This window comes from Micrasema longulum, unplaced genomic scaffold (genome assembly GCF_059751315.1).
Source record: "Micrasema longulum isolate JH-2025_06_02 unplaced genomic scaffold, ASM5975131v1 h1tg000031l, whole genome shotgun sequence".
In the NCBI taxonomy this organism is placed as follows: Eukaryota; Metazoa; Arthropoda; class Insecta; order Trichoptera; family Brachycentridae; genus Micrasema; species Micrasema longulum.
In genome coordinates this window covers 528,690-555,899 of record NW_028277238.1, presented here as the reverse complement: position 1 = coordinate 555,899, position 27,210 = coordinate 528,690, and the positions used below count along the sequence as shown (strand labels likewise).

The 27,210-nt window shown below is 37.7% G+C and overlaps 1 protein-coding gene across 2 annotated transcripts in view; it reads right to left on the bottom strand.

Annotated features, from left to right (window-relative positions):
* ptc (protein patched) overlaps positions 1 to 27,210 on the bottom strand; it is a 79,514-nt gene that overhangs the window by 33,069 nt on the left and 19,235 nt on the right. For both annotated transcript variants that reach the window (XR_015821992.1, XM_088224335.1), the window contains exon 2: positions 20,877 to 21,069. Coding sequence is in view for 1 of the 2 variants with exons in the window: in XM_088224335.1 (XP_088080461.1) it covers positions 20,877 to 21,069 (193 nt within the window). In the remaining variant the exon portion in view is untranslated. The remainder of the gene's footprint in view (positions 1 to 20,876; positions 21,070 to 27,210) is intronic.

The following is a 27,210-nucleotide window of genomic DNA, read 5'->3' as shown; positions in this document are numbered from 1 at the left end:
CATGACATTGAATACATTGATCTCGACTTCTTTCGAAACTAAAATGCTTTTAAAACCAAAAAACTTTGAGTAACAAAGGCCAAATTATCATTCTTTGTTGCAGATTTTAGCTTCCCAGTTATTGAAAACTAAGAAAAATATTGAATAAAAATTACTTAAGCATTACTGTGATTCGAGTAAATCAATAATGTACTATCGAAAATAAATCAATCAAACGTACGATGGCTAGTCTATTAAAAAAAACAATAAAATAATTCAGCGTGGTAGGCAAATAACGGGCAGCATGAATATTAAATTTAAATTACCCGCTGCTGTTATTTCGGGTGCAATCAATTCTAAAACGGAAATGGAATTCGATATCTAAAGACTAATGCTATTATAAAGAGTTACGAATTAAGACAAATGGAGCCATAAAATAAATCTCATTAAATCGGGCTTAAAGTGGGTACACACGGGCGCCGCAGTACGGCGCAGACCACTAACTTGCAGAAAGAAAAACCGCTAATTGAACGATAATTAATATTTGGGACCCAAATAATGCAACAAGTACCATGAGAATGGAAAATTAAATCAGTTTCTGTTTGATAAATTAATATAGACAGAAATCTTAACAGAGACAAAGGAATTATTGGAAGGAATTGTAAGGAAATGTAGGAGTATTTGTATAGGGTCAAAGCACCAGTAAATGACCATTGGTTAAGAAAACACAATATAATAAGAATTGCTACATGTGTCCAGTCAAAAAACTTTTAACTTCAGAAACTATGACAAAAGCAGTAGGCGGACACATCTTTTGGTAAGAAACAAATCTATCAGTTTTGAACTGTGAGTTGTCAAAAGGTAATAGTGCATCTTCCCGTTATTGTTCTGAGATTGATAGTGTTTTTATAAGGAAAGGTGTGGTAAGTGTTTTATTTTATGCTATTTCTTATGCAATTCTTTGAATATATCCATATTCTAATGTGTTAGGGTGTTTTATAATGTTATGATGTAACTAAATCTGTGTATTATTTTTACTGGGGTAGTAGTGGTCATTCACTGGTGATTCTGATATTTTTTTAGAGTAATATTAATTATAATTGTAATACTCGTATTTAAATAAAAAAGTAAAAGTACTTTCACTATAAGCTGAACCTTAAACGGCCATTCATTGGTGCTTTGACCCTACATAAAAAAATAAATTATTACAAGTTGCCGGCGTAGATTTAAACTTATATACAAATATACACATTTTTGTATGGAAAATTCGATTTTGCTTCTTAGACAATCGTATCAATCCCCATCGTAATCGGGGGTCAGGGGAGAAATTTGGACGATAAGGGGAATTCAATTAATACATTCATATGGTCAATGTATGGCATTTGAAATACATGTTCGATTGAATTGCGCTGTACTAGGTCACCTGTCCTGATCTCGTAAATGATGAGAATTGAAAATAACGGTATAATCAACTCGAGGACGCGGATGTTACTCATCTTGCGCCACATCCTTAAAGAATTATACTTCGACCTTATCATGTACTGCAGAGGGAGGGGGACCAGAGCAGAGGACAATGGGGGGCGTAGCCCCAGCACAGGGGGCCTAGCGGTACTGAAGATGTTTTGCGGTGGGAGGTTCAATACATAATACTAGTGTAATAATACAACGTGTATGCCATTCTAGAGTTCAATTTGCAATAATTTTCAAGATGCGAGTTAATCTAGTGGAATTCTGCGTATCATTGTGAATATCTGCTACCTGCAATGTGGGGTCGAGTTAACAACATTATGTGTACTTAAAATACATTGTACGAAAGGTGAATACATTTCTTGAGTATGCATTACGTTTTTCTATAAAAAAAAAGAATTTATTTATGCAATGTGATCAACGTACCTACAGTAAAATACGGATCGATATTTAAAATATAACTTTCAGTTTACTTATATAGGTACCATAGAATTAAGAATAGTCCAGAAACCGTATACGCGCATCAAACAGAAGGCGACTAAACTACTCTTAAAATAGTAGTTTTACGTTTTGACCCATTAGTTTCTTTATACACGTCGCTCAGTACGCAACTCCCGATTTGAATGTAACTATACTGTGTTGTGTGGTTTTAAAGTGTAGAAATGCTGCTGGGATCTTTAAGAAACAGGATGAGATCACATTTCATGTGTAATTAGCAAATGCATGTGTAAGTAGCTGTGGCGGGTCGACAACGACGGCACGAGCCGAACATTGCCGAACGCCGACGTAGAGCGTACGAACGGGCCAAACCGGCTGGGAGAAAACTACCGGATTCCGACCTCACCGCACGCGTCTTCGAGGCACAAAATTACCGCCAATTTAGATTTACCAACTTCATTTTATTTTGCCTAATATAGTTATTAGAATCCTTCTTTCAATGTGTTAGCTTCAGTAGTTTAGTTTCGTGAATAAATCTTTGTGTAAAACGTAAGTACCCTGTTTTACTTGCTCTCATTCTGTGCACCCACATAACTTTGTACATCACAAAATTAGGCCACCAACTAGGTGCCTACGTAAAGGTGGTAACAACACTAATAACAACAACACTATAAGCTAAATGCGTCACACCATGTGAATTTAAACCGCATCTAGCTTCAAAAAACTAGATGGTCGAATCATAGCGGAGGCGGCTGATTCAACCAACACAACACGTCTCTTTGTTAAAGATCGTGATACCGGTGTGTCATACCTCGTTGACTCCGGATCGGAAATATCATTAATTCCTAGATCTTTACACAAACGCCATGGAGAAAAGTCTAAGCTAATTCTCTATGCAGCGAACGGGACTACGATCCAGAATTTCGGAGTTACCACGGTAACACTGAATCTGGGATGTAAACAAATGTTTACATGGAAGTTTATAATAGCGGATACGACACGCCCTATTATAGGAGCAGATTTTCTCCACAACTTCCACCTGTTAGTAGATGTTAGGAACAAACGGTTAGTAGACAATACAAACGGCAAGATAGTCAGAGCATTTGACATCTCCACAAACAACAACATAACATGTTCCATATCATTAACAGACAAAACCAACATTTACCACTCACTCATATTGAAGTATCCACAACTAGTAGATATCAATAAACCATACGCAGGGCTGGATAAACACAACACAATCCACCATATAGATACCCGTGGCAAACCCGTTATGTGTAAGACTCGTCGGCTGTCCCCAGAACTACTGAGGCAGGCGAAGCAAGAGTTCGATCACATGGTGGCTCAAGGTATTTGTAGACCCTCCAAGAGTGAGTGGGCCTCTCCATTGCATATGGTGAAGAAGAGCGATGGTACTTATCGCCCTTGTGGCGATTACCGTAGCTTAAACGCACAAACGGTACCTGATCGTTATTCCTTGCCACATATCCACGATATATGCAATGACTTATTTAACTGTAAAATTTTTTCCAAAATTGACTTACAACGAGCATATCACCAAATTCCAATTAATGAAACTGACATTAAAAAGACAGCTATAACCACACCATTCGGGTTATTTGAATTTGTAAGAATGCCATTCGGACTATCATGCGCTGCACAAACATTCCAACGTCACATCAACGAAGTCACAAGAGGTCTAGAAGGAGTACACGCATATATCGACGATATATTGATCGCTTCACCAGACGAAGAAACACATGTGGAACACTTAAAAGCTTTGTTCCAGCGACTTCAAGATCATGGAATGGTGGTAAACCCATCTAAATGCGAGTTTGCCAAGAAAACACTGTTATTTCTTGGTTATGAAATTTCGGCTGAAGGCATCGGACCCTCGCCAACAAAAGTGGAAGCCATCACGAACCTCAACAAGCCAGAAACCATTAAGCAGTTGAGAAGATTCTTGGCCATGGGAAACTTCTACCGAAGATTCATACCACGAGCAGCACACAAATTGATACGACTACACGATTACCTCAAGGGAGCAAAAAAGAATGACAACAGAAAAGTAGAGTGGAACGAAGTCACTACACACGATTTCGAAGAGGTCAAGAACTCGCTGATCAACGCCACTAAGCTTAGCTACCCAGAGGAAAGCAGCAAGATGTCAGTGTGGACAGACGCCTCAGATTACGCAATCGGAGGCGTGCTACAACAAACCACAGACGGCATCAACTACAAACCGATAAGTTTCTTCTCAAAAAAGTTGAACAAGGCTCAGTGTTCATATAGTACGTACGACAGGGAACTACTAGCCATTTTTGAGACTGTAAGGTACTTTCAACATTATCTGGAGGGCAGAGAATTCTGTATATACACGGACCATAAACCACTACAATTCGTGTTTAGAAGGAAAAGTCACGACAAAGAAAGCCCCAGACAACTCAGATATCTAGACTACATCTCACAGTTCAGCACGGACATCAAATACATAAAAGGAGAAGACAACGTCGTCGCCGATACCTTATCAAGAATCGACATGATCGAACAAGAGGCAAACATATCGTTCGAAAAGATCCATAAAGAACAAAGGCAGGACAACGAACTACTCGCACTCTTGGACGACAAGAACACTGCTCTGAACCTGATCAAAACCAACATGCAGGGACAAGAAATCGTCTTCGATCTCAACAAAGGCAACATGCGACCGTACATCCCAAAAACGCTACAGAGATCTTTCTTCAACCAAGTGCATAACCTCAACCATGCAGGAGCCGACGCCACGACCAAGACCATCAGTCAAAGAGGCGTCTGGAAAAATATGAAAGCAGACTGCGCAGCTTGGACGAAGGCCTGCATACCCTGTCAGAAGAGCAAAGTCAACAAACACACGAGGACACCGATCATCAAGATCGACATGCCGAGACAGAAATTCTGCGTGGTCCATGTCGACCTCATCGGACCTTTTCCACCATCAGAGGGACTGAGGTACTGCCTCACATGTATCGACCGATACACTCGATGGGCGGAAGTAATCCCTATCGCAGATATCCAGACCCACACAATCATCAGAGCCATCTGGGACAACTGGATTGCGAGATACGGCGTACCGGAGAAAATTATAACTGATCAGGGTAGGCAATTCATGTCTACGGACTTTAACTTGTTTTGTTCCAGATCAGGCATAGCACACTCCAACACGACGCCTTACCATCCACAAAGTAATGGCATGATCGAGCGATTTCATAGAACGCTGAAGACGGCCATTAAAGCTCACCACCCTGTTCCGTGGACAAAATCGATCAGCACCATACTACTCGGACTGAGGGCCACACTGCGCACGAATGCAGAGCACTCAGTAGCAGAGATGCTGTATGGGTGCAAACTAAAGTTACCAGCAGACATCCTGGAGCAGACGAACGACTACATTGACCCGGACTCCTACACTAGGCAACTGGTAAATTTCATGCAAAACGTCAAACCAAGGCCAGTCGAGCACCACAATAAAGGTAACGTTTTCATCCACCCGGAACTAAAGAGAGCCACACACTTGTTTCTGAGGGACGACAGAGTGTACAAACCCCTGATGCCGAACTACAAGGGGCCCTACAAGGTCATCACCAGGGCGGAAAAGACGGTAACACTGGACGTGGATGGCGAACATAAAAAGGTTTCGCTGGACAGGTGCAAGCCGGCGTTCCAGACAGCGGAAGAACGAGCCAGTCCAGCAGAAACGGAAACACCAACAGAACAACCGGCATACACAACGCGTAGCGGCAGGAGGGTGATACAGCGTCAGTTTTGAAAAACAGATTTCAAAACTTGGAAGGGGGCTGTGTGGCGGGTCGACAACGACGGCACGAGCCGAACATTGCCGAACGCCGACGTAGAGCGTACGAACGGGCCAAACCGGCTGGGAGAAAACTACCGGATTCCGACCTCACCGCACGCGTCTTCGAGGCACAAAATTACCGCCAATTTAGATTTACCAACTTCATTTTATTTTGCCTAATATAGTTATTAGAATCCTTCTTTCAATGTGTTAGCTTCAGTAGTTTAGTTTCGTGAATAAATCTTTGTGTAAAACGTAAGTACCCTGTTTTACTTGCTCTCATTCTGTGCACCCACATAACTTTGTACATCACAAAATTAGGCCACCAACTAGGTGCCTACGTAAAGGTGGTAACAACACTACTAAATAGCAAATACATTACTTAAAAATTGAATTATTTTTCCATCTGTCAGATTGTCAAAGAAAACAAAATGGAAATTCCGTTAGTGTTGCCAAGTTAGTAATTTTTTTACCCTACTTTGTTCATCTAATAAGAGAACTAATGAAAATTGGATCTCGGATCAAACAACGCCGTGGTGAACATTTGACCGACATTATTTTTAAAACATGAAATATTATTTTTAACATGATATAAAAATATCCGTTTTATGTAAAATAAAATTTGTTTTGTATTTTAAGTTCAAAGTTCATTAATTCAATTACTCTTATTAAAAATGACCCTTAGTTATCTTCTCTGTTGTGTCAATCAATGTTTCCGAGTAAACACTAAAATTTTAGAGAAATTAACAAATTGCTTTTTTTTAACCTTACATTTGTGTTATGATTATATGTTTTCCCATCTGCCAACATTACGCGGCGACTTCACGAATGCGCGCGGCGAAAGTGGGGCAAAGTTGGGGGATTTTTAGACACAGTTCGATGTATTCAAATATGATTCTACGCTTAATTCTATGATAGGTACTTTTGATTTAAAGAAACCGTTAAAGTAATTAAGTCAGTTCGTAAACTTCGTAGATTTTCGGGGGCTCTTGCTGCGTTTTCTTTGTTATTATTGCACTCCTTGCTGACGGTTTGGACAACAGTGCAGGGCTCATAATTTGGTCAACATCAGCCGAAATAATGGATACCGCAATGCTATCCGAAACGTCATTCACGTTAGCCACAATATACAACCCAGAAAAACACTACCTACATATCTATGTATACAGTCATTTAGTTGTTTTTTTTATTTATTTGGATGTTAGAATAAGATAAAATATAAAGAATTTATCAAAGTGCGTACTAAACGATATACGTACATTATCACATGCAACGTGTTTTATTATATGGCAAACCAAATGCAGCGTATCTCAATCATCTGATACATAAAGGTAGGGTGATCAGTCTTACGTTAAGTGCCACTCCAGGTAGAACGAAATACTTATTGACAGTGTAAAAAAAAATTTTCAACCAAGATTAGGAATCGAACCCGCAAAATAGGCAAACGCGTCAACGACTACAGTACGAGGCGGACTTATATCCACTTGATTTAATTTTACCCGGGTACCATTAAGTCAAAAACATTGGTTCAGAATTCAAATTCTATTTCATCCATAGAAACGAATTTTTCATCTGCCCGGACATGGAAGAAAACGCGTTTACCGCGATTTTATTATTTGACGTCATATGTTCATGCACACACTCGGATAACTGGATAACTACTAATATAGACTGTGTGTTGTGTGCTGTGTGCTATGGGGTGGTCCAGGTCCAGGGAATGGCTGGATATTAAGTACAACTAGATAAGACCTTACAGTAATATATGCAAGCCGCTGCAAGGACATTCTGATTACTGAGAGGCCACGGAGTTATTGAGAAGATAATGAAGTTTGAAGCGAACAGTTTATTTTAGTACGTAGGTACTATTTGCTTATCTAAGATTTATGTTCTTCTTATAAAGGGGTAGGAATATAAATAAACGAATGTAAAGTAATATTGGAATACACATCGCAATTCTGCGGTATTTAGGTAAAGAGGTGCAATTAGTGTTGTGCAATTAGAACAGTTATTTACCTACCTGGTAAATAACTGTTCTAAAATCTCATTTAGTTTTGATAAGTGGATACGTGGATAGCAAGACCGACCCGTAATCCGAGAGTCCAAAAATAAATATATTTTAATGACTACAATACTAACTGAAGGCCTTTAAAAAATTAACAGGTAAATTATGAATAAACCCCAAGAAATGTAGATACGTTATTACCTAAGCTCTACCTTCTGCCATTATGAACAGAAATACACGCTGAGATCCTAAAACGAGTGCCTTTTCGAGATAACTTTACGGTAATCTGGAGAATAAAGGCCCAAAGTACGGTGGGATATTATCCTAAGAAAACCCTTTGAGCGTTGCGAAGGGACAGTCTACAGTCTCGGTCCGTACAAAATTAATTATCTCATCTTCGGCTGTCTTCCAGCGGCAGCGGTAGGTTCGCTAGCTCGGCCGCCATGAGAAAAATCACTTCCAGACAAAATTACGCTGGCGGTAAAAGGTACGATAGATATTGCATTTCTGGTATCTGAAAGGGCTTGAAATAATGTCAACTTTTGCGCGCAGTAGGAACAGTCCAAACCGCGGGGCGAGAAAATGAGTAAAGACGGGAGAGCGTAACCTTTGTTTTCGCAGTTTAATGGTCCCTCCGGCAGTAGGCGAACTTAACGACTTTCCTTCAGCGTTTACGAAACGCGCATTGGGATAGCCATTATTTTACGATCCATAAAACTTCGCAGATATAGGGAGGTGATTTATAATTCCGGCCGTGTAATTAGTGCTCTCTATATTACGCAATAGTGGAACTCCGCAAAGCGAATTTACGTTATATTCGACGGACGTGTCGCTGCAATGAAGCATTCGTGAGAAAGGTCATCGGGCGTGGTCGGTTTACCTCCTTACAATTACAAAGTGATAAATAATCCGCGCCAACGGAGATAATGTTGCGAGAGGATTAGCGCGAACTCATTCCTCGTAACGAATGATTTGTGCACCCCTTCCCCGGAGAGCCGCGGGCGGAGTACTATGGGTGTTCTAAACCTAAACACGATAATTCATCATACTCGAGTGGATTATAATTTTGAAACGATCGGCGCTTTTAATAATGTGTTTAAAGGAACATAATAAGTTGCTCCGATTTTATAAGGTTTATGCGTAAGAAAAAAGAATTAACGATATGAGTAAATATGTCTTAGGTAATAATTGGTAATAATACTGAATATGCATAAAATAATACTGTAATGTCGATTTATACATGGGTATGTAATGAAACTGATGGGAGCGGCGACTTACCATTTGGTAATGCTTTATAACCAATATTACCGACCAAATTGCGGGATGGACCGTGAAAGCTATTTATTACGAAGCCAAGAATTGATTGCTGCCCGTGCGGGAGAGTATTCGATACATTTTGTTGTACCGCCCGCACATCAAATACGGACTAAACATGGGTAACGTCTTCATCGGTGCGGTACCTACGTCTCTATTGGAAATAATGTTTTTGTTATGCGTGTAACAATGCAGGGGTGCAGTCGGGCCGGAGCGGCGCTCCGGCACTTTTTGTCTGAACGGAGCGGCGCTCCGGCTCTGGTCGGGAACAAATATTACGTTTCAAAAAATATCTACTTAAGTCTCTTCAAACAATTCGAAATAATAACGAACGTATTTATTGCTGATAACCGGTAAAAGTCTAAACATGTGTTATTTCACATTGCACATTTTGCCACTAGGTCCATTCAAAACAGGAACGGAAGAATTTGAGAATTTGAGCTAGGTACCACCTAATTTTATGATTCCTTTGAAAGATTTCTGCCAGTGATAAAAGGTTGGTGTTTATACTTCTTTTAACTGTTTCATATGACGAGCTGATGATACCTCTTTCAGCCCCCACTTCCCTCCCACTTCACCAAACTGGTGGCAGCGCGCTCAGGTACTTTTTTATTTAGGACTACACCACTGTGTAACGTGTATCTCCCGAAACATCGAGATTTGTAGCGTAGGAATGTTTAAATTCCCGCGTAATTCACATATTTTATTAAAATCAAAGAGTAAAATAAGATAGTATCCACCTGGTAGTTTTGAGATACAAAAAAGAAGATAGGAAGATGTAATAATGTATTCAAGATTATGATGAAGATGACTGGCCTCCGAGCATGGGCCCTCGCGGGTGCCGTAATTGGAAGAAGTTAAATTATAATGTCTTCATTTGGTCAGAATCCGTTCGGCGGCTGCGGGCGGCTGCAGGCGGCTGCAGGTAGAGCGGAGTGCGGAGCACCTCGCGGAGAGGGACACGAGACGGGGGAGGGCATGCCCACCGACAGACAGATTGAGCTTAATTGATTTTCCGATTCTATTACCATTTCAATTGTACGCGGCCCGTAGTAGCTGGCCTCTCGCCTCACACGCGGCTGCGGCGGTGGGACCAGTTTTTTATTTTACCATTTTGATCCGAAATTAATTTTGTCGATGCTCCGGCTAGATAAGAAAAACACAATGAGGTATTAATTAAAACCATTACTTTACAATGACCGGAGATATGTATGAGACCACCGTATCAGCCACGCTAATTTGAGACGTAAATCAAAATAGATTAGTGGCCGACTATTTTATATCGATTCATCCTCGAATGCGCTGGAGTAGAAAGCGCGGAGAAGGACTCGATTACATTTAATTTATTTAGTCGGGCATTATATTATTACAGGACGGTCACACCTAACACCTCCGATTTCCATTTAAAGAGTCGTAAACCCACACACGTCCGATTCGGAACAGATTTACGAGGAAACCCTCGAGTGAAGGTATCAGGTAAAGGTGGAGGGATGGCCTCACTCCGAAATACCATTACCGCGATTTATGCGTTGGAACGTACGCGTCTCCGAGCTCCGTTCTATTCTACAACAGTCGCGTACAAAAAGACAACTGGATACGAACAGAAATAACTCGAAACACTCCCTTTCGTTCGATCAAAGCGGATGCGATGTGCTAAGCCGGCGGGCCGGGGGGAAGGGAGATAGAGGAACTGAAAGAAAAGAAAAGGGAGCACGTGGGCGAAACATCCAAAGGTAAGATTGGAATAAAGCAATAAAATAACAATGCAGCAATAACAAAGACGTCGCGAGGGGAGGGGAGGGAGGCGATAGGGACCAATATCGAGAGAACTAATATTGGACTGGGATTGTGTTCAGCAAAACCTCCGGCTGCGGAGTCTGTCGCGAGTTGTGAGCAGTTTCGAGTCGTGGATCGTGGATCGTGCTATGGCATTTCCCGAGTCCGAGTTGCCGTGTTAAAGCTAGTGATAAAATTATTTGATTAAATATTGCTTACACGTTTATGACTCATAAATGGATGGGAAAATGAATTAATATCAAACAATTAAGTACGTATATAAACTAGTAATCATTGGTATGCTGGCCAAGACTAACAAAATTAGCAAATTTATTTTATTTTTATTTTATTGAAATAAACGGAACTTAGTGCCTTTTGCATATTAGTTACAAATACAATTAAATATACATACATGTAAGCATAAATATAAGTAATACAGAGCATTTAAAACAATATTATTAATTAACAAATTAAAAAAGATAACCCATATAAAAAAAAAACATTACCAATTATAGAATTATCGATAAAAAATGATAATTTGGTATTAGAAATACTTTGAACGAGTAAAAAAAATATATATTAAAAATTGAAATAAAAAAATTAATTATTAATTATATTAAAGGTTCGTTTACTTCACAAAAGTCAACAGATGGAAACATTGAGGAAATGTGGATGTTTAAACATGGGCAGAACGGCGAATGTTACACAGTGTGTAAAGTGCCCACTTAAATCGGCCAATGACGGGTCATAAGTCCTGTAAATGCCTAGACTTCCGAATTCCCTTCATAAAAACGTTTTCCCTCTCTAGAGCGATAAATTTAGATAGAGATTACAAGTTCCAGACACCGGACAGGTGAGGGGGCGGGAGTGCCGTAGGAATAAGAGCCGACATCTCTATCCGAGCAGCGCGCAGCGAGGCGGAGGGTTACAGGCTACAGCACAGGCTGCAGTGCCACAATACCAGAGCCGCGCGGGCGGGTTGGTAATTCTACTTTAATTCCCGCCAGCAGTATTTACATAAACATCATTGTACGCGACTTTACAATGCATCCCGCTGTTCGGCGCTCCATCCATGCCTCAGGGCTGCCACTGTACGGGTACATAGCATAATAAACTTCTCGAATTCCAAAATAATTTATTAAATACCACGAGTTGGTTTAGTCTATTAACTTTGGAACACTGTACGCATAATGAATAATATATATTTTTTCAATGATAGGCGCGAGTATTCGGTCTTCGTTGCAAAACGAAATTCGTGAAAATGTGTAGATTCAAGTGGGTGGAACCGGTGATAAAAGTAATGCTGACGAGTCTCCAAAAAGCCTGTCTTTCATAATTTTAAACTTATGAATGTTGGGAGGAGAGAAAGTTACTTAGTACACGATTATATTGAGTCAGCGATAATAAAATAGTTTACAGCTGCAGAGGTAATTTATTTTATGTCGCTGTCAATAGAAGCTCAGTTTTAGATGGATTGAGTTTGAGTCTGTTTGATGAGATCCAGTTGTTGACGGTTTGGATGCATTGAGACACGCGATTTTTAAAATTGTTTATATCTCGAGGACAGCAGTAAAAATAGATTTGTTGGTCATCCGCATAACAGTAAGAAAGTAATCCGAATGAGTAAATAATTTTGGACACATCGTTAATGAACAGTGTGAAAAGCATTAGACCAAGCACGGAACCTTGTGGGACGCCAGATTTAAGAAGGGTAAATGAAGACTTTTTACCCGCAACTTGAACTGATAGTGAGTGCCATGCCGTAGTGAGCCCAGAAATTCCAAAAGTGACTTCTAATCTTTCAATAAGAAAACTATGGTCAATTGTGTCAAATGCAGCACTCATGTCCAGGAGAGCAAGTATCGTTAGTTTTCCAGACTCATTTATTTATTTATATATACGCCCAAAGGGCATTTTTAAGGACTTATTTATACATCGAAAAATATTATTAAAAAATTAGAAAGACTCGATGGTATATAGTAGACTTTGTGGGAGTGGAAGCGGGAGAGAGGTGTTTATAATTGAATTTGATTCAGTGATCGTTTGAAAGAAGACAACTTGTTATCGAAGAAATCAAGACTGGTATGTTTGTTGGCAGACCTAAGAATTCTGGGCATAGAGGAATGAAAACCATAGTTAGTTCTATGGTTATCGGTATGAAAGAGTAAGTTTTGTCTGAGGTTTCTAGTAGGGATATTTAATTTTATTGAGCTCAGTTGTTCAGGCGTATCGAAGAGTGAGTTGAGAATTTTCAATAGGACTATAAGGTCTTTTTTGCTAGAGTTATATCTAAAAGAATCTTTAACAGTCCCGTTTCAGTTGAGTGGAATTTTCTAAAAGCTGATTGGAAGTTAGAAAGCAAGCTGTAATCATTCATATGAACTGAAATCTGTTTAGCTATGATTTTTTATAGAATTTTAGATATTATTGGCAGGTTAGATACTGGCCGAAAATTCGCCAGATTCTCGGAGTTCAACTGAGGTTTTAAAATAATTTGGGAACCTGTCCCATGCTGATGGACGGAAACCGTTAAGTTTGAGAAAATTACAAGTACATGTACATATTCTAAGGAATTATACTGAATTTGTAATTTTATACAAAATTAAAATTAAGATTGCAAAAAAAATATCAATTTTGGGAAGGATCAGAAGATTTATTGATAAGAACTCCTGCAAAACTATTTACAAAGCAATTATTGAACCACACGTTAACTACTGTAGTAGCATTTTATTTTTATCAAACAAAGAAAACATAGATAAACTAACTGTATTACAAAATAAAGCCTTTAGAATCATTTTGAAAAAAAACAGATATACGAGGGTAAAGTCGATGGTAAATGAAATGAAATTATTAACATATAAACAAAGAATATTTTACAATACAATGATATTTGTTCATAAAATTATAAACTCTAATAAAAAAACAGAATTTTGGAAAAAAATTGATCGGAACCAGCATGAACACGACCACAATACTAGAGAAAAGAACAAAATTAGACTTCCATTTAGGAAAAAGGCAAAGTCACAAAATTCAATTTTATTTAAAGCAATTAAAAAGTATTACGAAATGGAAAAAAATATTTATGAAGAAAAAGACATATCAAAATTTAAAATAATGGTCAAGACATATGTGATAAACAATTTATAAATTAAATATATTTGCAATGTTATTATTAGAACACACATAACAATATGTATGATATGTGTGCCCTACTTTAAGATTTAAATAAAAAAATAGACATTTAAAAAAAAAAAAAAAAACAAAAATAAATTAACAGTATACTATGAAGAGAGGAGAGGCGATGGGAAGGAAAGAAGAAGGATAAAGGAATAACTCAAATATTTAGATAGTGACATTTCAATCTTGATTTAAATGTAAATAAAGAAGAGGCGTCTCTAGAGTATTCGATAGTCAAACAGCTACTACTGTGAAAGAGGAAAAATAAGAGCGGTGAAGAGCGGTGAGCGGTAGAGGGTTCTCTCGTTACTAGAACGAAGAGATAGTCCATGTTATGATAGAGGTTGGAAGAGTTCTCTCAGATAAACAGGCGAAGTAGGATTATTTAAAATAATGGATCCCTCGGTATTTGATAAATAACGGCAAAGATAACTAAAAAAATGTGATACGGAAATAAGTTTGGGCCAAGCATAGTGCAGAATGCAAAGCGTGGCTCTAGAACTCTAGATGATATGCAGTCCCGGGTCGAGTTGGAAGTTGGAAGTCGGACCGCATTACTGATTACTCATGCACGAGCATCACTCCTATCTTATTACCTTCGCTCGGCCACTCGGACACTCCGGTGCGGGTATAATATAGGAACCGTTTTAAGTAAAGAGAGATTATTCGGCTGCCTTACGGATATAGCCTGAGATAAATATTTACAAAGTAATTGTGATCGTTTTACAGACGAGTCTGAATTTATGATGAGTCTCGCTTCAGAATTAATTCGAGTCGTCGCAAATGCCTCTGCCGCGTATCCTTTTGTGAAGGATACCACGGTTCTAATTTGAATCTCAAATAATATGATGCAGTACTAATTATTTCGTATTTGATTTTCGGGTCAGAATTTTCTCACAGAATTTAGCGCGAACTTGTGGACTGCAGAAAATTGGTTATACATTATGTAAACGAATTAAAAATATTCATGAAATAACAATTTTAAAATCAATTTAGTTGTCAGCATTTACCGTGAAAATGTATTCTTCATGTGTGAATAATCTTCGTCTTCTCCGTTAACGGTATCGTTCGGGAGATCCAACAATAAGCTAGTAACATTCCTTCAACATTCTAGGCGGGGTCAACAACACAAGGCTACTATTTAAAGGGAAAGTTCTAAATACACTATTCAATTTAAATGCTAATAAAATATTGACGGAATACTTTTTCTGGGGTAGCATTTACTCTCAAGAGATGTAAAAATAAAGAAGCGAAGGTTTCCACGTCGCGGTCGGATCCATTTCATCACGTGTCACGTTGTCCCATATAATAATGGACCCGCATAGGAAGCACGGAGGGATCATGCCTTCCGGTATTTTTTTATCAGAATATTTTAAGATTATTAAGTCAACTATTGTATTTCATGTACTTACATAGTGCCACATCCCACCTGACATTGCCTAACAATTCAAAACGACGCTACGTCAGTCCAGCTCGAATTATTTTACCAAAACGCCAAATAAATTAATATACCGTTATTATTTCGGCGCGCCGCGGCCGGATGTGTGTAAAAATTCAAATATAATTTTTTGTGGAGACAGGAGACTATAGTCCTTTAAATGTAACATGATTAGAATGACAGTTGTCAGAAAAAGTGACGACATAATTTTGTAGTAACGTCAAAGGAGTTATTTAAATTGACAAACGAAAAATCATTTGTATCTGGCGTGTTAATTGCTTGAAACATAAATCAACATTAATATATAAACTCAGCTTTAAAACAAACTAAAATAAACCTAATTATTAACGGCGTTCTATCAAATATCTAAATTTAGTAAATGGGGTCTAGAATTTCAACCGTCCATGCGCTCAGTAGCTGCAAGACTTGTTGCTATCTAAATTCTAATTTTATAAATCTGCTTTTTATTTCGTTTTTAAAATGTCACTTAAACTCTAAACTTCATTGTCAAATAAAAACTTTTAAAATAAAAATGTAAATAGGGGCTAGATTTCTTATTGTCCATGCGCTATGTAGCTGCAAGACGTTCTGGTATCTAGCTCATATATATCATAATTGTAATATATCATAATTGGAGACGAGGAACTAGAATCCCAACCGTCCATGCGCTCTGTAGCTGCAAGACGTGTTGGGATATTTATTTATTGTACAGTGCCCTTGAGGTGATTATCACAAAAATGGCGCTATATAAATTATCCAAACATTATTAAAGTTATTTCATTGTGCAAAAAACGTTAGAGATGGACAAATTGATCAATGTAAATTGATCGAATAAAAAAATAATTCATTTGATGTTGTTCATGAAAAAAGTATAAATGTCTCATTTTTGGTAAATAAATGTGTTAAACACACTATAATAGGCTTATTTTGGCGTTTTTTATTTCAATTTTCGAAAACAGAGTTTCATGATTGCGTGAAATAACTGATAAAATCGATTTGATCAGTGATCAGTAATTTCCCATCACTAATTAAATGAGTTTGACAGCTGTCATTCTAATCAAGCTATATTTTAAGGACGATAGTAATATTCCCAAAGTTTGATTGAATTACTGTGAAAGTTTAATTACTTTGATGTGGTTTTAATGCATTTAAGAGGATTGTTTAACATATTTTATCTGGGATTATGAAGTATTTTTTAATGAAATTTCTGTAACAAGCGCACGGAGCATGACAGAAAACGCACTTTCGTGAGTTTTTACGCAAGTTCCTGCATTTGTTTCTCATTAGATTTTAAAAATTAAAATTTGAGATTTTAATCATCAGTAATATTGCTTCTGTTGGAATGATGCAATGTGCTGTTTCTAATACCTGACCCTTATTTTTTTTAAAACACAAAAAGGCTCGTTAACTAACGAATGTTAGTTATGACATAACCGTTGTTTCATAGTAAAATATGTTTAAAAACATAACGAAAATATATTGTGAATAAATATTGTTTGAAGTAGAGGTCAGTAAATAGACGTTAAAATTAAATTAATATTCGTAGAAACATTTTGTAAAGCGCCCTTGTATTATGAAAATGGCGCAATGCAAGTTATCCATAATACTGATAAAGTAACTCAAAATCATTATGAACATATTACAACAGAGATGAAGAACGTTTTTGAGATGGTAATATAGAAGTCTAGGCATCTACAGGGCTTATGACCTGTCATTGACTGGTTTAAGTTGCCACTTTACACACAGTGTAACATTCACTATTCTGCCCATATGAACATCTATATTTCTTCAATTCTTTTATCTGTTGATGTTTGTGAAGTTCATTAGTTAATCCTCTCATTTATGTGTAGGTAATCTACCATTTTTCCGGTATTTGTGTATCTGGGAAGTATGCTTACTAGGGATGGAAATGACTGAAAAAGATATTGAAAGGAGGGTGGATGCCGGGAACAGAGTGAACAGTGCACTGAAATTAACCTTGGCATATTAATGTTTGTCGTAAGAGGCAAAATTAGCAATTCATAATGGAGTCCTGGTCCCGACTCTGATGTATGGGAGCGAAGTATGGAATGAAAATAGGATGAATGCTGTCGAAATGCGATGTGCGGTAAAACTATGTACGATAGATGCACAAATGTCGAGATCTGTACATTATGTAAGGCTGAGATAGGCACTATTGACAAAATAAAAAAAGCAGCTCTGTGCTGGTTTGGACATGTAGAGCGAATGGACAGCAAAACGGCTAAAAATATTTACAATACGAACGTTGATGAATGAAGAAATAGAGCAAGACCGAGAAAGACACGGCATGGCGAGAAAGACATGCCAAATCCAACAAATACTTACTTGAAGATGGACACGTCAAAAGTCGGAATAATCGGCGCGCGTGCATGATAAGATGTATGACTGTAGATGAAGCGAGATCTATATGCAAAGATAAGTTCTGCCCTCTCGGCGTGATGGTCTGTTGTTGTTGTAATCGACCAAAACCAAATATTATTAGAAATTAAATTAGGTACTCATACTTAACGTTATTCTCACGTTCTACAGATCATGATAACTTCTAGAAGTCGATGATCGATATGAATTAAGAATACAGTAAATTTAATGACGAGAATTTCGACCATTTCTCCATCCCATGTCTGGTTAATGGATTCTTAATGTCAACTCGCGCGCGGGGCAGTAAATCTGAAAACTTTTGGCTTACTGGGCAGGGCAATAAAGTTTTATCAAAAATGCTTTCACGGCGCGGCGCATCTCTGAACGCTCGCGCTCGCCGGATACAGATTACAGGAGGGAACACACACTGAGTACAGACACGAGGAAAATGGCGCCGAATTTTGAGACGCTAAGAATTATGTTAATTTCATTTATTTTTTTTTTATTAAGGAAAAACGCCAGTTGTTATATAAGAATACAAAATATAAAAAATAGTACATACAGCCAGTTAAAGTTTTTCACAAATATAATGAGAGAACATGTTACACAGTAAAGAGAAAAATAATATATTATATAAGATATGAGAAAAAAAAGAGTTCGTAAGAAGGTTAAGGGATGAGGAAATAGAGTGGAGGAGAGGGATTTTTATAATATAGTTGACCAATTCAAAATTTTGATATCATAATAAAATAAACATATTGAAAGAAACATAAACTTATTACACTGACAAATGTTTCATTTTACAGTGTTTCAAAAAGTTTTTTTTGAAGTCACAAAATTTTGTATTAAAAATATCTAAATGGGGACAAAGTAAATTAAATTTGGAGCAGCTACGATAAATAAACGAGTATGGAACATAATTTTTTTTGGGCAATAAATTATAAAAAGAACGAACTTGTCTTGTTGACTTTACGGGACAATTGATTGAAATACGCTCCAAGAGATACGGACTATCGATAAAATTGTTTAAAATTTTGAAGAGGCAAGACAGATCAGAAATGCTTCTACGTTTAGTAAGGGAAGTTAAACTATGAAAAGAAGAAGAGTCTTCGTACGAGTCAAAACAAGTATGAGATTTACGATCCAGAAGTTTAAGGAATCTATTCTGTATGCTATCTAGTTGTGATATATAAATTGTATATCGAGGATTCCAAACGACAGATGCAAACTCAAGATGGCTGCGAACGTATGCATTATATAAGATTTTAAAGGGATGCGGTTGTTTTGAATGGTTGAGTGGTGCGTATAATAAAGCCCAGATTTCTGTCAGCCTTATTTATGGACGTCTGAATATGGGAATCAAATAAGACTTTTTCATCCATAATCACACCTAAATCTCTCAGCTCGTTTTTCCGGACAAGACAATTACCGTTAATTTCATAGTTGAAAATAATTTTATTTATGTTTCTAGTGAACGAAATAACGTAACATTTATCAGAGTGTAAGAATAGCTGGTTATGGTAACAGTAATCCGCTAGTTTACTTAGGTCGTTTTGTAATTCCCAACAATTATTTTCTAACTTAACTTTTAAAAATAATTAAATAAATTATAAATATCACGATAGCCAGATTTGAAAAAATATCGTTAAAAAGAGACTTCACAATTGAGCGTAGTTATGCAGAAAGCAGCCAGCCGTAGAAAAGTGAAACTGAGATAATAGCACTTTTGTTAAAAGAGTGAATTATCAAATCTACATATTAGTTGGAATGTTTTTGACTTTAACAAATGATAAACAATGAATGCAAAAGTTTTTTTAATATTACAAACACGAATCTTATTATGTATTTGACCCGTTTTGATGATTTTTAAAGTGCCATAAGATTTTTCTAGTGCTGTGGGTGTTTTCTGCAAATTGACAAATGCCATTTTGTGATTGACACCATTTTCAGATGGTGATTAAAACAGTTTTTTGAATGAAAGTGGTCTGGCTGTTTTTAGCGGAACATAGAATTGACCTTATTGCACCTGATAACATCAATATCTCATTTTCTCAAAACTGTGGACTGGCTGCTTTCTGCATAGCTACGTTCAATAATCCGAAAGTGAAAAATCTGCAAAACGTATTTAATTAACATTGTCGATAAGTCACCGCAATAATAAATACATAATTAAATGTTTCAATAGTATGTGTCAAGCGCGCAAACATTTACATATTCTCAACTCTTCCATCTGTTGCCTTTGGTGATGTAAAAGAGCTGAAACCTTTATTGATGCGGGTGAGATTCATCTGGCTAAAAACGATCTTTAATTTTTATACTTCTTCTTCTACCAGTTAGTTTCATCAACAATGTTTTGAGTATCTCTAAATGTATACAAGGTTGAATAAAGATGTCTCTTTTCCTTCGTTCAATAAAGGTTGGAAAAGTCGAGGAAAAGGTGGATGTTCAAACAGGGCGGAATGGTGAATGTTACACAGTGAGTAAAGAGGCCACATGAACCAGCCAATGACACGTCATATGACCTGTAAGTGCCTAAAATTCCATAGTCCCTTTTCTTAATTGTTTTCTTTCTCTGTTGCAAAAAATGGGCAGCCTACGTGGTGTAATGGTATGAGATTGATACGCCGATTTAACCAGACGCTTGAATCACACATGGAAATTTCCGGGTTCGGTTCTTAGTGAGAAGGCATTTATTTTTTTTAAGCCTCGGTGTTCTGTGCCAAATTCACCACTGTAATTGGGCCTCTTGGACTAAGTGATGCAAAAAAAAACCTAAGAAATTTTGTTCGTAGTACAATATTTTGCTATAGAGATATTTAAATTAATTTATTAGACCTAAATAACACGGCAAATAAAACATCATATTTAAGGCGTTAAATTGAAAGAGCATCAGGCTAGTAACTCTTGAGCGATGGTTCGACATTATGAAAGCAGAATACTCTCCAATATTCGCATCTTAAACATGGCTTCACTGATGTGAATTATGTTAATTTCCAAAGCGATCATGTTCAGATGCCCGATTGCTTTTCCGATCGGCATAACCAGAGGCTGGTTGGCATGGCAGTACTGACCTTGGATCCAGAGCTGGTCGACCCTGGAGTGCATCTGGGCGGACTTGAGGCCGACACAGAAGGTGGAGAGGACAAGCAGAGCCACGAACAGCACCTTCCCGGCGTGCCCGTGCAGAACCGCGCCCAGCGCCTCCAGGCGGGCCTGCAGCCGGGAGCGCGCCCACAGGGACCAGGCGCCCCCCGCGATGCGGCCCTGCGAACACACGACGTTCTTCAAGATTAAACAAATATTTCGATTGAAAGTACTCTCGTGTAGCTATGATGTAACAAAAGTACATAGCTTACAAGAATACATTTTTTATTCATTTTATTTTGTTAACTAGGGAAAACAACAGCATTACAAAATACAGGTAAACGTCGTTTTACGCCAGGGTTCCGTTCCGAGACACCGGCGTAAAAAAATCGGCGTAAAATGAACACAAATATAATGGAAGACAAATGTTAGGTTAGGGTTCCGTGTCAAAATTCTAAGAACAATCTAACATGTTTATTTAATACATCTTTATATATATAACTCTTCTGTACGTGTGATGTCACTGAACTCCTCCCAAACAGCTTAACCGATTTATGTGCGGTTTTTTAACGAAATGTAGATCTTTGCGCTGCGCGTGTTGATATTAAAGATTTCAATCTAATCCGTAAAAAAAAGTTAGAAGCATAAAACTTTTTTCATTGACCTACCAGGGTTGCATTCGACGAGAATGCATATCCAAAATATGGAAGGATGTTGTTTTTTTGTGTTTAAAAAAGTTTGTTTTTGAAAGTTTACAAACAACATTAGATTTTTATGGATCCCAATTAGATTCTTTCCTAACATTCCTTATAATTTCTTCCCACTTTTTTCTTTTTACTGAATTTTTGGTAATACTAAAATAATATTAACTACATCTGCAAAAAACGTGATACATTTTTTTTCAAATCTGCTTTTTATGTTCGTTTTATAACAGATTCTTAGCATGTCATGTCTTAGTTTCGTAAGTTCGTTTGTATCCTATCTATCTAATTAACGCAACCAAAATCGTAGTTCGTTCTCGCTACACAAAAATACTGACTTTTGCGCTGTTTTACTCAGACCCAGGTCCTTAAGCATATCATGCCTTCGTTTCGTAAATTCGTTCGTATACCACACGCACCTAAATCGTTTTTCGCACTCGTTTCGGCTTCATACGAACGAACAATTCGTGACTCGCGTGCTAACTACTCGGAAATCCAACGAAAATCACAGAGCGATTCCAAATTATTATTTCGTTATTAAAGGCATGTAGAATAAACCGCATTCAATAATAATATGGCAATGACCTAAAAATTAATAAATTTAATCATAAAGGTACTTTAACGAAATGCCGGTGTATTTTGTTCTTCTACCACAGTTTCCAGCTGAGGAATCAAGATTTCTGTGAGCGAATAATTCTATATCTCAACAGCGCAGCAGTGCAAACGAGAGGTTAATAAGACAATATATCTCGCGGGACCCATCCTGACCGCGGCCCCACATCTCCATACCAGCTGCCATCAGTCATCGTTAGTGGCCGCGCGTATATCATCAGGCCGACTATACCTAGAGCCAGGGGTTACCTGCTACCAGACAACCAGACTGGGGACTGGACTGACCGAAATCAAACTCCCGGCAATACACTCTGGATACGAGAGATTAGAAATTTATTTTTATTAATGATTATAATGCGGTGGAGAGGTTTGACGCATGCGGTCCCTGATGAGGAACTTCAGCCCTACGGGAAATCGGATAAAATTAATGTTTTATTGCGCGAGGTTAAAATTGGAGCATTAAATTGTACGGCAAAGTTTACTGAAAATGTACGAAAAAAATAATAAAAACGAACTACTCAGAATGACGTCACTAGTTCATATGAATCAACCAATGCTAAGAGAGTAATGAAAGGTTTCCGGTTTGCTTGCCGTCAATGGACCAATGGGCAGAACTGATCGAGAATAAGCGAAAGAGAACCTCTGACGTCACACGCGGAGTTATTTCAGAAATACAAAACTTTAAAACATCATAGCGCTGATAATACGACATATAAAATTTAAAAAATATATTTGTTGGCTTAGTTTATTAGTTAACTAACAAATAAAAACCACGGAACTTCCTCATTCGATTCCTTTCGATATGCAATAGTTATTCGAAATGTGTTTTCCCACTACAGTCATAGTTTTAAAATAGTTTTATCGGTAAGTTTGAAAATATAGCTTTTTTGCAATGGGCTAGCCAACGAATCATTACTGTGCAAAACGAAAACGTAGTACCTACCTTATCAATTAATAAACATTACCTAGGAATCTAGGAAATACAAATACAAAATTGTATTTATTCCATTCCACTAAATTAACCCTTGTGGTAGTGATAATATCACTTGAGACTACATTAAATACACGATTTGATATTACGCGTGTCGTAATAAAGTCGTATATTGATATAACAGGTCTAAATTATGAATAAAAAAATATTTAAAATAAATATGTGTTATTTTTTTGTTCTTAAATATCTGTATTTGAAAACATGTCTTCTTTTTCAAACAAGACATTACAGCACGGTCTCAAGTAGCTAAATCACAAATAACTATCGACGTGCTTTAAAACATGCTACGCATTTGAGCGATCACAATGAACAATAATGAACATGCTTAAGTTATCGCAGTCATAAGTCAACGATTGTGTAATCTCTAAGTTAATGTTCGTGTCTGTTTGTTTTTTCCTCGGAAAAAAATACAGTTCACTGGCGAAAAATCGGCGTTTACAATAAAAAATAATACAATATATTGCATTTGCAAAATAGTAAGGCGTATCTAATACAAAAAGGGGAAAATTAAATTACAATTACTATAGCTACTGCTTTTCTTGACATTTGGCTTGCCAACTGCCGGCTAAATGCAATGAATAGCATGATAAATAATAAATAAAAATAGCAGTTTTGCGCAGCAGGATTATACGTCGCAAAACGTAAATATTTTGACATTTAATATTAGGTGTTCGCGGATGTTACATTATGATCGCGAATACGATAAACAACCACGGTGAGAAATTTTTATCACGTCGCTTATAAGCACGTCGATAGTTATTTGTGAGCTACAGATAGATTTTTTAGCGTACATATAAATATGTTTGGATAATTTATATCGCGGCATTTTTGTGAAAATCACCTCAAAGGCGCTGTACAATAAATAAATATCCCAGCACGTCTTGCAGCTACAGAGCGCATGGACGGTTGCGATTCTAGTTCCTGGTCTCCAATTATGATAAATAACAATTATGGTATATAGGAGCTAGATTACAGCACGTCTTGCGGCTACAGAGCACATGGATAGTAAGAAATCTAGCCCCTTTATACATTTATTTATTTAATTTAGTTCGACAATGAAGTTTAGGGTTTAATAGATGTTTTAAAAAACGAAATAAAACTAAGTTAGATTACAACAAGTCTTGCAGCTACTGAGCGCATGGACGATTGAAATTCTAGACCCTATTTACTTAGTCGTCTTTTAAGAGTTAAAAAAAGCTTTCTTCACATAATAGTACCTAATTCTTGAAATTAAAAAAATATGTACATAATATTAGAAAGGAAATAATTGAAAGAAATTATAACAAAACATGAAATTCTAGGATAATCAGTAAAATTCCAGATGGATTGATTCCAATGCAAAAGTATGGTCTTGTTTACAATTGGCAAGGCCGATTGATGTTATCGCTTCGAGTTCTTCAAGTATCGTTACGCAATCGCTTGTCGCCGGTGCTATACGGTGTGGCGCGTTGAACGGTCGGCCCTCTGGTAGATGACATTTTGTAAGTAATTTCTAGAAAAACCGGTCCCGGAACATTTCCCCACCCGGGCTTCCCACCATTTCCACGCTATCCGCGTCCTGCGGTCCTGCGACGCGAGGCGCGAGGTGTTCGCCGAGCACTGCACCCGCACTGGGAGGTAAAGCACGTGATAGTTGCATATGAATGCGCCGCGCCGCGCCGCGCCGATTCGCGAGCCGATCACACGCGGCGCCGAGAGCCGTATCAATTTATAACGATATTGAGAGCGTTTTGTCCGCCGAGGTAGTCCCGCGGAGGCAGCGACCTCCTCGGAACACGTGGGCCAAGGCGATTCTTGGACGCTGGCAGAACGGAACAACGCGCAACGTATGCCTACTTACATATTCGAATATATGTTTACATGTGCGATACTTAAAAAAAAAGGGGGAAGAAAATCAACAAAAATAATGCACTGCAGATTGTAATGGTGATGATTTGAGGACGTTGGAAACTAAAAAGGAAAAGATGGACTAAATATGTCCAGAATTCCAGAATCGAAGCTAATGATAAATTGGTGTCCTGACGAAGAGGCGGGTACGTCTCAAAACCGGTAGACATAGAAAAGTCGGTAGGGTGGTTATATACAAATATTTAATAATGTTTAGAAAGATAATTATTATTATTATGGTGGATAATTTATATAGCCCCATTTTTGTGAAAATCACATCAAGGGTAGGTACACTAAATATCCCAACACGTCTTTGACAAGATATTATTTATACGTATTATTTATTCAATTAATGTTACTATGTATTTTTTATTGTTCATTATTATGGCTCAACACGGGCACAGCCTAAAAAGCCTTAATAAATTCACTCAAATTCAGTGTAATTTTGAAAGAACACATAAAAAAATAACAGAAGCAGGGTGATAACTGACGGATGATTTTCGATTAGATATGTGGCTTCTACACAAAAAAAAAACATATTTACTAGGATTTTTTAAGTTAATTTTAAGCAACAATGGTCTCAATTCAATATGTCCGTCATTTTAAAATGAACTCAAATTAATTTCATATAATCCGATATTATATTATATGAATGAAACCGCAAAACCTAAATCGTATTCTTGAAAGAACATTATTGAGATATCTTCAGTGGAAACGGGTTCCCGTCCCCTCTCCCCTCGCCCCCTGACCAGTTGTACCGCGGGCAGCGGGCAGCGGGCAGCGGACAACGGACCACCTAGCAGCGTCCGCCAAACATACTGAATCATTTATCATAATCAGCCGGCGCTGTTATTGTTCCGAGATACCACTATACTATACTATACTATAAATATATACTATCCTACACTACGTTACAGTACCATTCTCGACCCAACTCGAACATCAACTTACGGGCCGCGGAGGCGCTACGCCGCTAAAAGCGAAAACGTGAGAAAAATGCAAGCGGCGAATCGACGTGCGAATTCATTTCGGCTTTCGTTAAAAGTGGAGACGCTCGAATGTGATCGGATGACGTGAAAATGTTCGCTATTGATGCCATACAGGCATTCTACAATTATTATTGGCAAGTAAGAAAGTAGGTTATCGTTGGTCGGATAGTAAAACAGTAACAGGAACGAATGGATAAGACAGCAAACCATGGTGTTTTTCTGAGACGGAAAAAATTGATTTATTTTCTTATTATACGAGAATTATTATAAAAATATGATGTTGCGCATTAGTAAAAAAATAATAGACGCCTAATTGGTAGTTTGTAGTTGGCAAGCGGCGAGTTGTAACTCAGTGTATGAAGACGTTGATGCAAAATAAACGAGTGTTTTGAAAATACACGAAAGCGCCCCATTACATTTGATCAATTTTCTTGGCAGCGGGTTTAATATTCTTTATGACATCACAGCCGACTAGACTAATGGCGCTCGTTTATCTCGCAACACTTAGTTCCATGTGTATTTCCTCGGCCTACCTGACACACGCCATTCTCCAGAACGATCACTCGAGATTCATCGTCCCCGGGTAGTTATCGGTTCATTTACTCCACTCGAGGATGGCACGGCCGCGCCACCGTCATTGCACACAAAACACACGACAGGCAACATTCCGATATAAACATATTAGAAAGGTTTTCATACGCTACCGACAAAACTCAAAATGATTAATGTTTTTATTTTTATTTTATTAATAACATAAATTCCGACTATGACGGACGAAGCAAGTGCGTTTTGGCGACGCAAAACATATCGGTACGTCGCGATTTCTCCCAACGAGTGACGTCTGTAGTCTGTACAGACGAAGAAAACATTTCACAAATTGCCGCCAAACAGACTTCGCAAGAAGCTCGGCGCGTGTTTCTAGCAATAAATACGGAATTAGCATTGACCGGTGTTCGTTCTCTGGGTCTCGCTGAATAAGACGCCATTTAAACAGTTTCTGAAATTTACTGTTTTGTTACTGTTAAAAAAGAAAGTTTGTCGTGAGTCGTTACTAGTTTAATTCACTCGAATTTGCCCCTAACCGTGAAAATATAAATGTAGTTCGTCGGGACCTGGGTATTCTTAATGACATCAAAGATTT